The sequence below is a fragment of the Thermobia domestica genome, chromosome 2, assembly GCF_964235325.1.
Source record: "Thermobia domestica chromosome 2, izTheDome1.hap1.1, whole genome shotgun sequence".
Classification (NCBI taxonomy): domain Eukaryota; kingdom Metazoa; phylum Arthropoda; class Insecta; order Zygentoma; family Lepismatidae; genus Thermobia; species Thermobia domestica.
The window spans coordinates 51428521-51443887 of NC_137455.1; the positions used below are offsets into that span (position 1 = coordinate 51428521).

Consider the following 15367-nt stretch of genomic DNA (forward strand, 5'->3'; position numbering starts at 1 on the left):
CTATTATTTCTTCCATTAGGTTGAGTTGCGTTACCGGTATTATTTGGATTACACGCTCGTTCATTAAAACGACGATTGCCATTTCCTTGTGTGTTGGAGCAATTTCCATTCTGTACACTTATATTGCGAATATGAGCATAATTAATAGGATTACGGCTAACATTACCCTGACCTCTGCTGGGATTTTTATTATTTTTCTGCATCAAATATTGACTCTCGAAGTTCTGCACTAACATGACCATATGACTGAAATTGACACATTGTGCAGACATTAACATTTGTTGTAATCTAAACGGCAATAGTATGCGAATTGAAGCAATTATACGTGATTCCGGATGATTAGGATTTAGAGCTTTTAATTCGTTGTATGTCGATACTACAAATTCCGTAACATTTTTGTGACTTCGGGGATCGAAAACTTTGGTACGCAATAAAGCATCCCTGTTAGCAAGCATAAAGTCGTTTTCATAATTGGATAGTAGGGCCGCTTTAAAATCTGAATAAGCATGGAGATTTTCTCGAATGGCTTTGAACCACGTTAAACATGGAGGTTGTAAGACGTGTGGAAGTACCTTCAGGAATTTTGATTCTTTGATTCCTATCAAGTCGCATTCGTCCTCGAACTTCTCGATAAATACCCGTGCAGGAATATCATCAGGTCCACCGCTAAATTTGGTCAATGACTTTACCTCGCTAAATCGCAAAGGTTTGTCATTATTATGAGATTTTGAATATTTACCGTAACATTTTGAATTCCTACGGGATGAATATTTCTTTCTTCTTCCAACTTCGGTACTTCCTTCACTGTATCCCGAAGACTCACTATCCTCCAAAACTCGATGAGCTGTTGCTGGTTCTGGTTCCTTAAAAGGAGACTGATTTCTATAACCACCATCATGAGAGATTACTGGTTCTAATCCATTATACATAGCCTGATTTCTATGTGCACTGTGAGACTGATGTCTATGTCCACCGTCGTGCTCTTCCTTAGTAGTATGGTACCACTCTTGCAAACAATTCATATCCTCCCGAAGTTCTCGGATGTGAAAGGTGTGTTCGTTAATTACCGATTCCATAGCTTTGACTACATCCTGCATCTCAGTGTAATTTTGGGATATTCGTTCCATCTTTTGGTCATACTGCTTACATCTCGTGGAAATCTGTTCCTCCAATTGACCTTCTATTTTACGATGTAATTGATCCATTTTATCTTCCAGTCGTTCCTCAATTTTAAGTTGTAATTGCTTTAGGGAGTCCTCCAATTGTTGATGGGTTACATTCTGGAATTCCTCAAATTGCTGTTGCGTAACCATTTTTTGTTGGAACTCCTCAAATTGTTGTTGGGTAACCATATTTTGCTGGAGTTGGTTCATTTGGCATGATATCTGTTTTAAAAGGTCGGTCACGGTATCAGCAGCCTGACTACCACTTTGCATAGGTCGGTCTTGTATACCTTCTGTTTCCGACATACCTCGATTTATTCGTTTACCGCTTCTTAATATAGTAACATAAATATTGGGCTCAATTGTGTTCGTTGTTACTGTACTTCAGAACGATACACTAACTCCCGGTATGAAGGCACCATTTAATTATGTAACGCCACTGGTTCTTAATTAAATAGTTCTTGAGCCACAATATCAAAAACAGAACTTTGAAGCGTAAATATCATTTTATTTTATACCTTCGTTTAATATACTTATTACAAGCGATTAACTTCTTAAATATCAATTCTCCTGATAACCCTGCAATCTAATAATCAACAATCTCACTTATTTATATTATTCTATCTTTTGGTAACTAAGGAGCACTAAAAATCTTTTTAATACAATTTTTCTTCTTCTTTACAAAATATGCTCCGTTGTCGCACCTCTGATCACCATTCTAAGATCGGTACAGGTAAATAATAATACAACATACCGTTGTATTATTATTATTATTATTATTATTATTATTATTATTATTATTATTATTATTATTATTATTATTATTATTAGTAGTAGTAGTAGTAGTAGTAGTATAATAATAATAATAATAATAATAATAATAATAATAATAATAATAATAATAATAATTGTTATTATTAACAACTACTACTGTATACAAGCTCTGTAAATTAAACTTTCTTTTTTAGGTTCTGCTTTCATTTGTCCCGAATTCCGACATCTGATGCAAGGAATTGAATTTGCAGATTCGTTTAATTTTAACCCTCATAAATGGCTTCTAGTCAATTTTGACTGTTCAGCTATGTGGTAAGTACTGTGGTGGCTATGTGGTGTAGAATTAGGATCGGGGATTATTTTTTAAATTGCCAGTTATTTCATATTTGCTTTTTTTCTTCTGGTATGCACAGTGGTCAAAGTGAGATGGTATACGGTGGTATGCCATGCCGCCTCTGGTTTTTCAGTGATGAAGGCCTACCATCTCGGTATTTTCAGGACCAAGACATACCGTCACTGGAGATAGATGATAAAATACCTTTTAATAAATCCATTTTTATACACAGTGCTTGACGAATAGCTTTGCACGTAAAAAGATTATATTCTTATGTAGAAACAATTTCTAAGTTGACAACACCCACATTTTTATCTTTTTCCTCAAAATGAGGTGTCTTCAAAGTTCATCTAGTTTATATTTTGATGTGTCATATTGAATTCTTTCTTTCTTATATGGGTCTGTGTCTTGCTTTAATGCATATAATGCATGTGTTTTGAACATGGGTGGGCTTAGGGGTTGTCTGCTGTGGGTGCGAATCTTCCGGAGGTTTGGAATACCTCTCAGTGAAGTGGGGATCCGGGATTTTTCCTGCAGGAAATTGTTAATATAAAACTCAGTTCTTGAGCATTTTCGTGCATTATTCTCTATAATACAACATAAGGAGATTTTTTCAGAAAGAAGTTGGCAGGGGATCAGTCTCTCCATATCCCACCTGTAACTACAGAGAAGTTCTCCAATGGTTTTCAGTCATATAAATAGAAATGCAATCCTTTAGCAACATACTCTCACTGTATTGCAACATTTAGATAACCGGTATGTCGAGTCGAAATCGTAATAAAACATACCGCCTCTGCCTTTTCTCCACTTCGAACACTGGGTATGCAGGATGAAAATATATCTTCATCACTTATTCAAAATTAATAGCTTTGCTTTGATGCAGTTGACAATAAGAAAATATTCTTCTCAATATTCTCCGCTCTAAATAAAGCATCGATTGTATTTATAGGAACATTTATTTATTCTAAATTACTGATTTGGCATTTCTACTCGGTAGATGCTAGTTTGTAGAGATTACGTACGGGTGAATAACAGAGACAAATTTAGATCAAGATATTGTATTAAATATTGGTGTTTATTATTCTATACATGATATAAATGTTATCACTAATAAAAGTTCAGTTCAGTTATCTCCCTTTAGGAAGATTTATAAAGGAAGTCCCAGCCGTAGAGCCTTGTGGACTATTTCATTAAATTTGTTTTAAATCAAATTTGTTTGAAGTAAGCATATGTACTAAAATGGCACGTGCCAAAATGGCCGAATTTGCCTGTTTGAAAAATAATTATCACACTGTTAATGTAATAATAAAGGATAAGCGGCGCATGAATATATTAAAATTGAAAAACGGTGTAGTAAGATTGTGACAAATAGTAAAATTGTCAAAAGTAGTGAACTATAAATAATAAAAATTGAATAAAAATTTAGAGCAAAGCTCCCCAATACTTAGTGTTTACAGCGCCATCTCTTATCGATTCAATTTACAATGTTAAACAGATTAATATTGAATCCATGGTGACTTATGATTGAACAATGGTTATATAATAATAAATTATGTCCACAATGTTGATAATAAAATAGGCGTTTATTTTTATGAGTCTCTGTCCATCTTCTAAATCATCTATTTAATGAGCAGGGCCCGGATCTTGTTGACCTAAAATTTTCTAAAAAGTGACCTATAAAATTACACTAAAATTCCTGTAAAATGACCCTAAAATTCAGAAAAATTGACCTTAAAATTTGCGTTTTCTTAAAAAGTTTATTTTGTTAAACATCGACATTTTTTGAATATCTATTGGATTTTAATTACTATTTGTCACTCATTTTCAAAAGTTTTGTTTCAGTTAGTTGCAGTCCATTGTACGATATTGAACATAAAGTGCCAATTTACTTGAAACTAGGAAGCACACTTAAAGAATAGAATTTCGCAAGTGTAGACTGTATACACGCGAATAATAGATAAAACCCTGTTTAAAATCTTTGTACGTCTTCTAATTCATTTTTAGTTATTCACGTGGTCACAACCTTTGTTGTTAACAACCCAAAATCATCTCTTTGGCCACCTAGCAACCCCCACCCCATGTCAACCAGCTACAGCTTAGCGTTCTTTAGCTTTTTAGGAATGCAGTTTTCCATCTCGATAGTCAGAAAGCAGAAAAAAAGATAAACTAATTTTGTATTTTTCAGATTTGTAAACATTTTAAAATTTCCTTATGTAGAAGAAAAAGACTAAAAAGACCATAAGTGACCTGAAAGTTACCTTAAAATATTAAAAAATGACCTGAAACTTCAAAACAGCAAAAAGTGACCAAAAGTTGACTCTAAACAAATATACTTTTAGAACCTTGAGTTGACGGATAACGTTTTTATTTGAACTCGCCTTGTCCTATGCGTAACAGTAAAAAGTTGACTTGTCAACAAGATCCGGGCCCTGTTAATGAGTATGTGTTCGAAACATTTTTTGCAGCTGTTTATAGGAACGTTAGTGTTCCTAATTATTGGATAAAATTATACGTATGTGGTGTAGGCTTACTCTCAATTGGAATTATATGTCACAAAATAAATGAGTTTGTGAGTTGTTCAAGTTGCAGAAGACAGTTTTCTTTGGAATGTTGCATTATATATATCATTCCCATATTCTTTACATATTGGGGAAAAGATGGGCCCAAAGTCGCTTTCCCCAATATGTGAAGAAATAAAACAAAACATGCTAGGTGACTTGACAATCTTCATTGTACTAACAAATACTGTGCAAACTGTCTCCACCATGTTCAATGCACAAGGTACCTCTCTTCAGAACTGATTTGATACAACCAAGGATTGGCATCTCTCGAATAATTGTTCGATTAGCTGTTTCAAGTGATCCAAATTCTGCAGTTGCGCGGAAAACACCCCGTCTTTGACAATATCCCACATAAAGTCGCATAGTGTGAGGTATATGATCAGGTTGGCCAATGTGTCGTACCACGATGACCAATCCATTCATCAAAATGTTGACCCAAGAAATCCCACCAAAGTGAGAAGCGCTGATTCACTTTGTTACCACGTGAACTGAATGTTTTCGTAACGAGAGTTGTTTTCAAATACTGGAATGACAATTTCCTTCAACCTCTGAAGGTATGTGTCATTGGTAATAGCTCCTTCAAAACAGAAGGTTCTATGATACACCACTCCAATATCATCCCAAACAATGATAGAGGAACGTTTAACTCTTCTGTCACAATTTCGGGTCGATTGATATCATTCCAATAAACACATTTGCATCTTTTTACACGACCATTTATCTTGAATGAACCCTCATCTATCCAAAAAATTTGTTTCCGGAAGTTCGTCACCTTCGTTCCTAATGTGAAACTACTCATATAACTCAACTTGTCGGTCCGCATCACATTCATTCAATACGTGCATAAGCTTTGGCCAATAAGATTTCATCCTCAAACCCTTTAAAATATTTCTTGAAGAGGTATGTGTCCCTCTCAGGTGCGCACCTTCTTGTAGACTTTTTTCTGGCCAGATACACAACTCAAGCAACAAGTTCAGAGTTTCCTTCATTTCGTACACTTTGTGGTTGCCTACTTTGCGGTAGATCATACATAGAACCTGTAACCTCGAATTATTAGTTGTTTCCCATGGCTTGATGTGATGGTGGATCCACACTTGGAAATCTTCTCCTGAAGTCTGCTGTCATCACACTTGTTTTCTTGTGTTTCAACCGAGCTTGTAGCACGAAAACACGCTCCTTTTGTTAATCTTAACACCTGTACTATTCGGCACAACTTCACTTAGTAAACAAATCTTATCCAAAATATCTACGGGAACATGATTACTACTCTCAGCCACAGTAAGAGACACAATAGAACCAGTTGTATCAAAAAAATGCTCTCTGATAGCTCTCTTATTTCTTTTTTCCTTACTTGTTTTGGGGAAAGCGATTTTGTGGGCATCATGTGTGTATATATGCGAATTATGTATTACGCACCAAAACTAGGGAAACATAATAAATAACATACTAAGGAAAGTATACTATAATTACCTTCGCTAAATGCTTCATCAGATACAGAACAAGAGTTCGGAAGAAGGAAAAATTAAAAAAATAATTGTGAAGCCTTCAGATGGGCGGCGCCATCGTCGGATATAATGTTTTCCTGTCTTTTTTCCTCTTATTATCTAATGAAACATTTAACGAAAGTAACTTTTAGCCTGTGTATAAGGCTTTGTATATTTTCTCGTAAGTAACTAATTTTCCAATCTTCGGATTTCGTTGTTCCAACTGGAAATATGAATTTTATTCGCTATTACATCATTGAACACAAGTAAAGCATTGTTCGTAGATTTAAATGTTTCACATTGTATATCACTTTTCGTTATTTTTAATTACTGTGATACCTGTTCAGATTATTCTAGAAAAATGAAATTTTGCGAAGTCTTCAGTTAAACGTTTCATGGTTATGCCTTGTAAATTAAAATAAGGCCTGATGAATACAAATAATGATGGAAGAATTAATTGAATGCAGGAAATACAAGGGAACTGGGAAAACTCCGAGAAAACTAAAAAAATATCTACTTTTTCCACTACACTCAGATGACTTGAAATTGAAACAAAACTCCATCTGTCCACACTTCAATCCGTCTGACTGATCCATAATATCCCCAAATTTTAGAAAAGGAATGCAATTTTCCAAACTTATTAGGAATAACATGAATACTACATATGGAGAATTAAGCATATTGGTAGAATGTATAAGATTTAAATTTTATCCATTTGCTGCCAAAGTTCTTAGTATGTAATTACTTCTAGAACCATAGGGATACTCAGCACTTTTCATATGAATGTGCACAAAGGAATTAAAAAAGAACTTTTCATATTGTTGTGTATATAGGTAATTAAAGCTCACAACCTTCTTACTATAACATTCTCGTGTGATCATTTTATTTGGTTTTAAGTATTAAAATTTAAGATAAAATATTATTTCAAAGAATTGTTGAGTTGCCGGTAACAAAAGTTTAGAATACATGTCAATTAAACAAAATAATGGAATCAAACAACACGGGGTATGTTTTTGTTAGGTGTGCACAGACTTTAACCACGACAAAGTGCTAAATAAGTTGTGAACATACTAATCCAATCAGGGGCGGATCCAGGACGGACTTCTCGGGTGGGCGGTGGATTGTAATACTGCAACTTAGAGCTACTTTTAAGAGCTCCAAACTCTGGGATTTTTTTTTCACATATATAAAATAAGAAAGTTTCTTCATCTGGGGGGGAATTGCCCCGGTCGCCCCCCTAGATCCGCCCCTGAATCCAATAGGCTACTGACTATTGTTGACGTGTACGTGACGTCAGTGGAAAGTTAGCCATTCAAATAAGACCTCCGCTGGCAAGATCTCATTGCTTAATTATTAAATATATGCAAATTGCTTAATATTAATGATCCTGTGCTATGGTTTGTTACAATTATAACCACTTCTAGTTCAGTATAACATCGAGTAACAGACATCCGCTCTATGCAACAAGTGACCAAGTTAATACTCTTGAATCCGAACTTTAGTTTCGCGTACAAAGCAAAACGTTGCTCATTAAGAGAAATTTTAATTTATTCTAAGTTCTTTTACAATTATCAAAGTACGTATATTGGCTAAAAGAATCAGGTTGCAATATTTTATTACGTGTGTTCATATGAGACCCATTGTATAAGTATGAAACGTGAACCTTTAATAGGAACAAGTAACTTCCATTCCATATTATGAAACTACGGTAGAATGCCAAACTATGCTGATCGTTTTGAAACCGGAAGTGATATACCTTTTATTTTTGGCTTCAACAGAGAGATAGAGTACTGATATAGATAATTGAAGGCGAAGATAGAACCTATGAATAGGGTGGCCATTTATCTTGACACGCCATTGTAACTTTTAAACTAATAGATATACAAAACGCTGAAACTTCGTAACATGCAAACATTGACAAAGGGACTATTTTTGTGGGCATACTCTTCACAGTAACAGTGTTGCCAACTCAACATGGTTGTATTTTTCATAGTGTTGCTAACTCAACAAAGTTTGTCGATATACCTTATCAACACCCTGTGTATATAAGGTTATATTTTCTCAGATGATACTATGTCAGTCTATTACATATTCCAAATCAACACGTAAAACTAAAACATAATCCCACGCATATTACGCAGTGTTGCAAACTCAAAACACTACAGTATCCCAAACCTCGGAAAACAACCAAAATTTGAAAGGTTCTAGAACAGTAATTACGCAAGTGACATGGACGAGTAGAGCACATCCAAAGTAATTTATTGTCGAATAATACGGCCACCATATGACTTATTTCGAACAAGTAGGAAGAAAGTTACAAGGAATTGAAAATTCGACACTTTTCGAAGGACTTTATATCGAAAAAGTGTTTATATAAGTATCACATTCTATTACGTAGATGGTTTTCAGTGGATATAAAGATCATAGTACCGCTTACAGAAATTTGATATATCAAACCATTCCGGAGAAGAGAAAAAATAGTTAAATCGGATATATTGCTTAAGATGGCGTTTTTTTTTTTTTTTGTGGCAACTTTTTAAAACACTATTAGATTTTGCTTCTATGTATTACAACAATACTTTTGGTAGGTGTAACTACAAATTTCTCGGAATTACATAATTTTAAGCAGTTTTGCAATCTTTACTAATGTTTATCATATCTCAGAACTGTTGAGATATCAAGGGATATAAGACAGCAAATATCCCCCAGCATATTGAGATCTATTGGACGAAATTGAAACGTCTAGAAATAGAAATGTTGTTTAGAGTCAATTCTTTTTACTGTCTTTAGCAGAGCTTATTCCTCTGAGGTTTGGAAGTGGTAGGCAATTTCGGGTTCTGTATTGGATCCCTATTTCTTAAAAGCAGTGGTTGAAGTGAGACGGTATGCGGTAGTATGCCGTACCGTCTCTGGTTTTTCAGTGATCAAGACAATATTTAAATAGCCAGTATGTTGAGTCAAAATCATAATAAAACATACCGCCTCTGCTTTTTTTCCACTTCGAACACTGCTTAAAAGTCTACAGAAGTCTCGCAATGTAAAACAAAATTTGGTTTTTACCAGTACGAGTTGGAATTTTAGAAGTTAGTCAGACCTTACGAGAATCTTGTAATGTTGATGCAAATTAATTTAATTTAAAAAAAAAAAAGTGCAAAAATTGTGAAAACATGGATATTATACGAAAGAAAAATCGATTCTGCATCTGTCCAACTCTCTTAACATTACTTACATGTCTTTCTCTTTTTACATAGGTTGAAAGACGCCACCTATCTGGTTGATGCTTTCAATGTTGATCCCTTGTATCTGAAACATGAGAAGCAAGGTTCTGCTCCAGATTATAGGGTAAGTTCTACATGTATATGTTTCGTATATAGAGTACTGATATAGATAATTGAAGAAGTGTCATGGGATGACTAGTTCTCGATGTTCAATAATATTGTAAATAATTCGTGTCACTAAACAATTCGTTGATGTCTCTTTCGTACCACGTTCTATTAAAAATATGCTTCCTACAAAGTGCTTTTCATGGAAATATGCTCTTCTCATGAAAATATCTATTCAAATATTTCAAATAATCACGTAATATTAAAAATGATATTTTTTTAGTTTCATATTTTCTCAATGGGGAAAGTATTCGTGGGACTTTCAGAAGATAATTCTTCTTCCAGTAGTTAAGAGAGCCAGTTGATCTACACAAATACTATGGCTACTTTAAAAAAAGAAGTGTAATTTTGAAATACTCTTATTGTCAATGAAAAGTTGTATTATGTTATTGTGGTGTTAATCGAATGAATAAATTATTCAAATACATTATTGTCACTTTCCTTACCAACAAATCTCCAATCCCGTTTGGTCTTAGTACTTTTCAAGTCTGTCCAACAAATTCTTTGATCACATTCTTCATCTGGGATCTTTTCCAATCTTTTCCGCTTTCATACTTCATGGTTCATTCTGCCATCTGTTCCTTGATCGTCCTTGTGACCACTTCCTGTCATATTTAAGTAAATGCCGTACAACTTTCTTCACTGAATTATACAAAATTAATCTATGTTCTCCTTTGGACAATACTTCTATCTAACTTATGTATAATCTTAGATTCATAATAATTTCAATTGTCAACTACATTGTTACCAACAAGTGTTACTAACAAGAAAGACATGCTAATTTTTCAATATCTAAGAAGTTTTCACCTTTTCCTCGCACTAACATTAACTAATTCTTTTCTTTGCATGTCTATTAGTTGTATATATTTCTTCATCTACTTATATCTTTTTTCCCTTCGTTCTTCTCCATATTTCAAATATTTTGTTATCTCCTTTCTAAAAAAATTCTATTTATTTTTACTTCATTCGTTCATGCTTTCTCCATACATTTTATTTCCTTCTCTTGTTTTTCTTTTGTGGTATGTCCCAAGAAGGGAACATTCAGAAGGAAGATTTTCAGAAGACTGTAAGAAAGCATTGTTATTGTGCTATGAAACTTAACAAAAATTATGTATTGTTTTTATTGTATTCAATGCAGTTCACACTGAAGTAAAACGGAATATGTGTATAAGTTACACAAAATATAGGTTATTATGATGATTATTCTGAATATCACATACACGTATACGAAGGAACAAACGTAACCAGATCTTAGATCATTAGTAATCAGAAAACTGAAAATGAGAGCTAATTAATATGTAGAAAATGTATTAAATGAAATGTTTTCAAGTTTTTTTTTTTTTTTTTTTTTTTTCATTTAATGCAAGCATTTAAATGCCCGGTAAATGTCTCGTCATAAACTGTGCACAGAGATTACCAGTATTAATAGTATGTTGTATTAAATAGTATTTAATAATATCTGTCCCACTTTTTACATTTTTAATACTTTTAATTGCTTTAAGTTATTCACTAAAGTTATTCAGAGAAGTGAGGAGAGGTGCAAAGAAACCCTTATATGCTCCTAATATTAAAGAGGCCGCTAATTAAAAAAAAAAAAAAATTCATCTAGTGACATCAGACAGTCAAATATAAAAAAGGAGGCAAAAAAGAATATTCATGAACAGGGTCAGCCCTAGGCAATTTTCCGCCCCATACAATGGCATCATTTCCACCACCACCTCTTTCTCGAAAAAGGACAAATCTTACAAGCCACTATTTTAAGTACGCTACCCCATCATGAACAACGAAGGGGAGGGAAAGAGTACTCGCAGAAAAAGCCAAAACACTACAAATAAATCTAATTGTCTTTTTTTTCTTTAAATAATAATCTATTATGTTAGTGAAAGATAAAGCAAACACACCTGCAGAAGAAAGATAGTAATCCTTTTTATAGTGTAACGTTATTTACTTTCGTTACGTTCCCTGATTCAAATATACTTTGAATATTTATAAAGTACACGAGATTACAATGAATTACACCACAGTTATGCACTCTTGGATATGTATATTGAACATATACCATATTTGCCACATTAAAATAACATACATTCAATTCTAACAATATGGTTCTTCGTTCTATCTGTTTCTTTAGTTACCATCTCAACTAAACAGGTTGTCATAGCAACGGAAAACAAGAAATATATCAATATAATACAAAATATGTAAAATTATTTCTTTATATCTTGTTCTTCTTAACAGTTTGTGCCTTTTAAATAGCACTTTTGCCCGTAAATAGAAATAATACTTACAAGTACATACAAAATATACATTATCGTTGTAATAGGATTCAATACTGAGCTTCAATCTCAATATATCAGTTTGCAATTCCAGTGCAACTAGCTCTTTTATCTTTATTTCTTGATTTTCCTTCTACATCTGTTAAATAATAATAATAATAATAATAATAATAATAATAATAATAATAATAATAATAATATAATAATAAAAAGTTTCCACCTTCGAAGGTAAGCAACTTGTTTGTGATATACAGAAGATAAGTTTTCGTATAAAAACTATGATAACTAACTAAATGGAAAGGTGTTCGCTGCTGTTCGAGAATCGAGTGTTTGTATTTGACAACAATCAAGCAATTCATGTTGGGATTTGTTTGACCATTTGCTTTAGCACTGTCCGTGTGACCTTAAACTAATGTGACCTAAACATGATTTATGAATGTAGTATTAAAATAGGTCAGTTTAGTAAATTTAACTACCATCATCATAAAGTGTTTCCAACAAGAAATATTTATTTTACATAATATAGTTATGATAAATTTTGCCGCTCCTCGAAACTTGCCACCCCATGCAAATGCACTTGTTGCACATATGGTAGAGCCGGCTCTGGTCATGAAAGAAAGAAAGGAAAAAAAAAAAAAAAAAAGGTGGAACTATCTACCAATATAACATATTTACCTCTTTGCAACATTTTAAATACTAAAGCTTAGATTAAATGTTTTACTCAGTTTCTTTAAAATTATATTTCTGGTTCTCTCATTAAAATAAATACATAAAATAATTTATCATGTGAACACAAAATATATCATGTGACCAAAATGTAATAAATAAATAAATAAATAAATAAATAAATAAATAAATAAATAAATAAATAAATAAAAACTCTCTAATATTGTATAATCTCGGAAAGAATTGTTTCTGATAAAAAATCTTTGACTGCAGCATTGGCAAATTCCTCTTGGGCGTCGCTTCCGTTCCCTGAAGATGTGGTTTGTCTTCCGTCTGTATGGAGTGAGAGGATTGCAGGAACACATTCGACGTCAAGTGGCCCTTGCACATGAATTTGAGGACCTGGTACGCAGCGACGATCGATTCGAAGTGGTAGCTGAAGTGATAATGGGGCTTGTCTGTTTTAGATTAAAGGTACGTATTCTCCTTTTCCAATTTAGTAGGTGTCTTTATTCACCGTTATATGATTGTAGTTTGTCAAGGAAGTGGTTGTGAAATGTTTGGGAAGCTCTAATATAGAGAAAAAAATGATAGCTACGATGATTTTTATTTTCAGAAATTGTTTAATATGTTTACTCTTCTTACAAGCACCGTTTTCCTATTTCATTCTTATATTTATATAAAGCAAGTGTATATATATATATATATATATATATATATATATATAATATCTGAAATATAGAAACAATAATACGTTAAGAGATGGTGCCTCAGAAACATCCTTTGGACTTTTACGTCTTTATGCCGGCTAGGCTAAAGGAGACGGTGATGATAAGAAATGAATGCAATTTTGGAATGAATAAAGTGTGAGGAAACGGGAGAACTCACGGACATGGTGTTTGTCCATCACAAAGTCCACTTGGCGCGAGCTGGGATCGAACCAGGGACCCCACGCACCAGAGGTGAACGCTGTACCACTGAAACATCGCGTCCCCCGATTGGAGTTCAAATTTACGGTGGTACAACCATCATTTTAAGTTTGCAAAATGCTATACATAAATATCAGAAGTTTTTAAACTGCTGTGTCTGTCCATCTGTTGACGGGTATCGGACTAAAATCGGTAAAGAGATAGTTTAACGTTTTCCTAATAGGGGTTTGACATCTCAAGAGTAGTCTCCATCTTTGTGTCCCTATTTCTGTATTACAATTGGAAGAGGTAAACAAAAAAAAGTACCATTTCAGTTTTCAATATTCACCCTGATAGAGGAAAAATTATAGGAGAGCAAGGAACAGTTTTTCGATATGAATTCAGCTCCTCAAAAATAAGACTCCTTCTCTCTACCCTTATCATTGTACAGTCAGCGACAAAAGTTCTTTCAGTTTGATGAAATTAGTTTCGTAAGTAACTTGGAATGGAAGGATAATTTGAGTACAGTTTTCAGTAAATTGAAAAACGAAATGTAATTTTCTGTACGTTACAGCTACACCACCGTTATTACCAAAATAAATTTTACCAAACGGAAAGAACTTTTGTCTCTGACTGTACTAAAACTGGAAAAGGTTGAAATTCATTGCAATCTTCAATATCTATTCATAAGGAGCAAAAATGGTAATTAGAGAGTGAGAAGCTTTTTTCTTTCATATTAATTTAAATGTCCCTGTAATAAATGCAATTCTGAGTCTAATCCTTATTCTGAAACCGGGAGTTGTAAAAAGTCGTTTCTTCTGGTTTCGATACCGGATCTTCGTAGAACAAAAACGGTAAGATATATACGATACAATGTTGTAATATCCTGCCCATGGCTTTATTTACAATCAACACATGTTTGTGTTTATAACCACCACCAGGTGCGTCCTACTACAGTGGCACCAGTGACACCATTAACCATTTGGTGAAGGATCACCATCGCCACCGCTACACTGGAACAGCTATAAAACCAAGAGCTACGTTTGGTGTCAATCTTTGTCTAGTCAAACCTAACCCAAGTCTTTTAGCTTGCTTGGAGCTTCTAAGGCCTCCTAAATCCTTCCCACTTAGTTTGCTTGGAACTCGGCGAAGTTCCTAACCTCACTCACTTAACTTCCTTAGAGCTCTGTGGTCTTCCAACTTCTTTATGCTTACTTGAAGCATTGAGAATCCTAACTCCACCCCCATTTAGTTCAGGAGGAACTCTGTGAGGATCCTTCCCTAGGCTACTTGGGCATTGGAACACCTATTTTACTCAGTTATTAGAATACCTTATACTTTTTATAGAGAAAATTATATTATACTATTTTATATCTGGAAACTTTATAGCAGGGGATTTGAAACTTTTTGCAGTTGAGGCTCCCCTGAACCACCATAATCTGAACGCGCCTCCCCTGTCAAAAGTGAAATGTGTCAACAACATAAATATATGTGTCCCTAAAAGAAAGACTATCACTGTGATAGACTGTTTCATTTATTAATCACTAATGAAAATATCTCTCATTAACACAGGTGATTTACATTGTACACTCTAAGTACTACTTTTAATGTTATTAACCGGTGTTAATAATTATAAATTGTGGTAAGTGTTAAAATTGAAAACTACGTGCCGATAGGGAATTTATATAATAAAAGCACACATTTACATGTGGAGCAAAGTCAATAGGAAATAAGACTATTCGTGAATGGCGGTAGCACTTTAGAAAAAATTAAAACTCAAGGATCGTCCCAAAAATAATAATAGAAAATTAAGAGAGC

At 33.7% G+C, this 15367-nt stretch overlaps 1 protein-coding gene across 2 annotated transcripts in view; it reads left to right on the forward strand.

The window, feature by feature from the left end:
• Nucleotides 1-15367, forward strand: part of Ddc (aromatic-L-amino-acid decarboxylase) — a 113682-nt gene that overhangs the window by 94661 nt on the left and 3654 nt on the right. For both annotated transcript variants that reach the window (XM_081741263.1, XM_081741270.1), the window contains exons 9-11: nt 2132-2249; nt 9568-9658; nt 12915-13115. In XM_081741263.1, coding sequence (XP_081597389.1) covers nt 2132-2249; nt 9568-9658; nt 12915-13115 — 410 coding nt within the window. The remainder of the gene's footprint in view (nt 1-2131; nt 2250-9567; nt 9659-12914; nt 13116-15367) is intronic.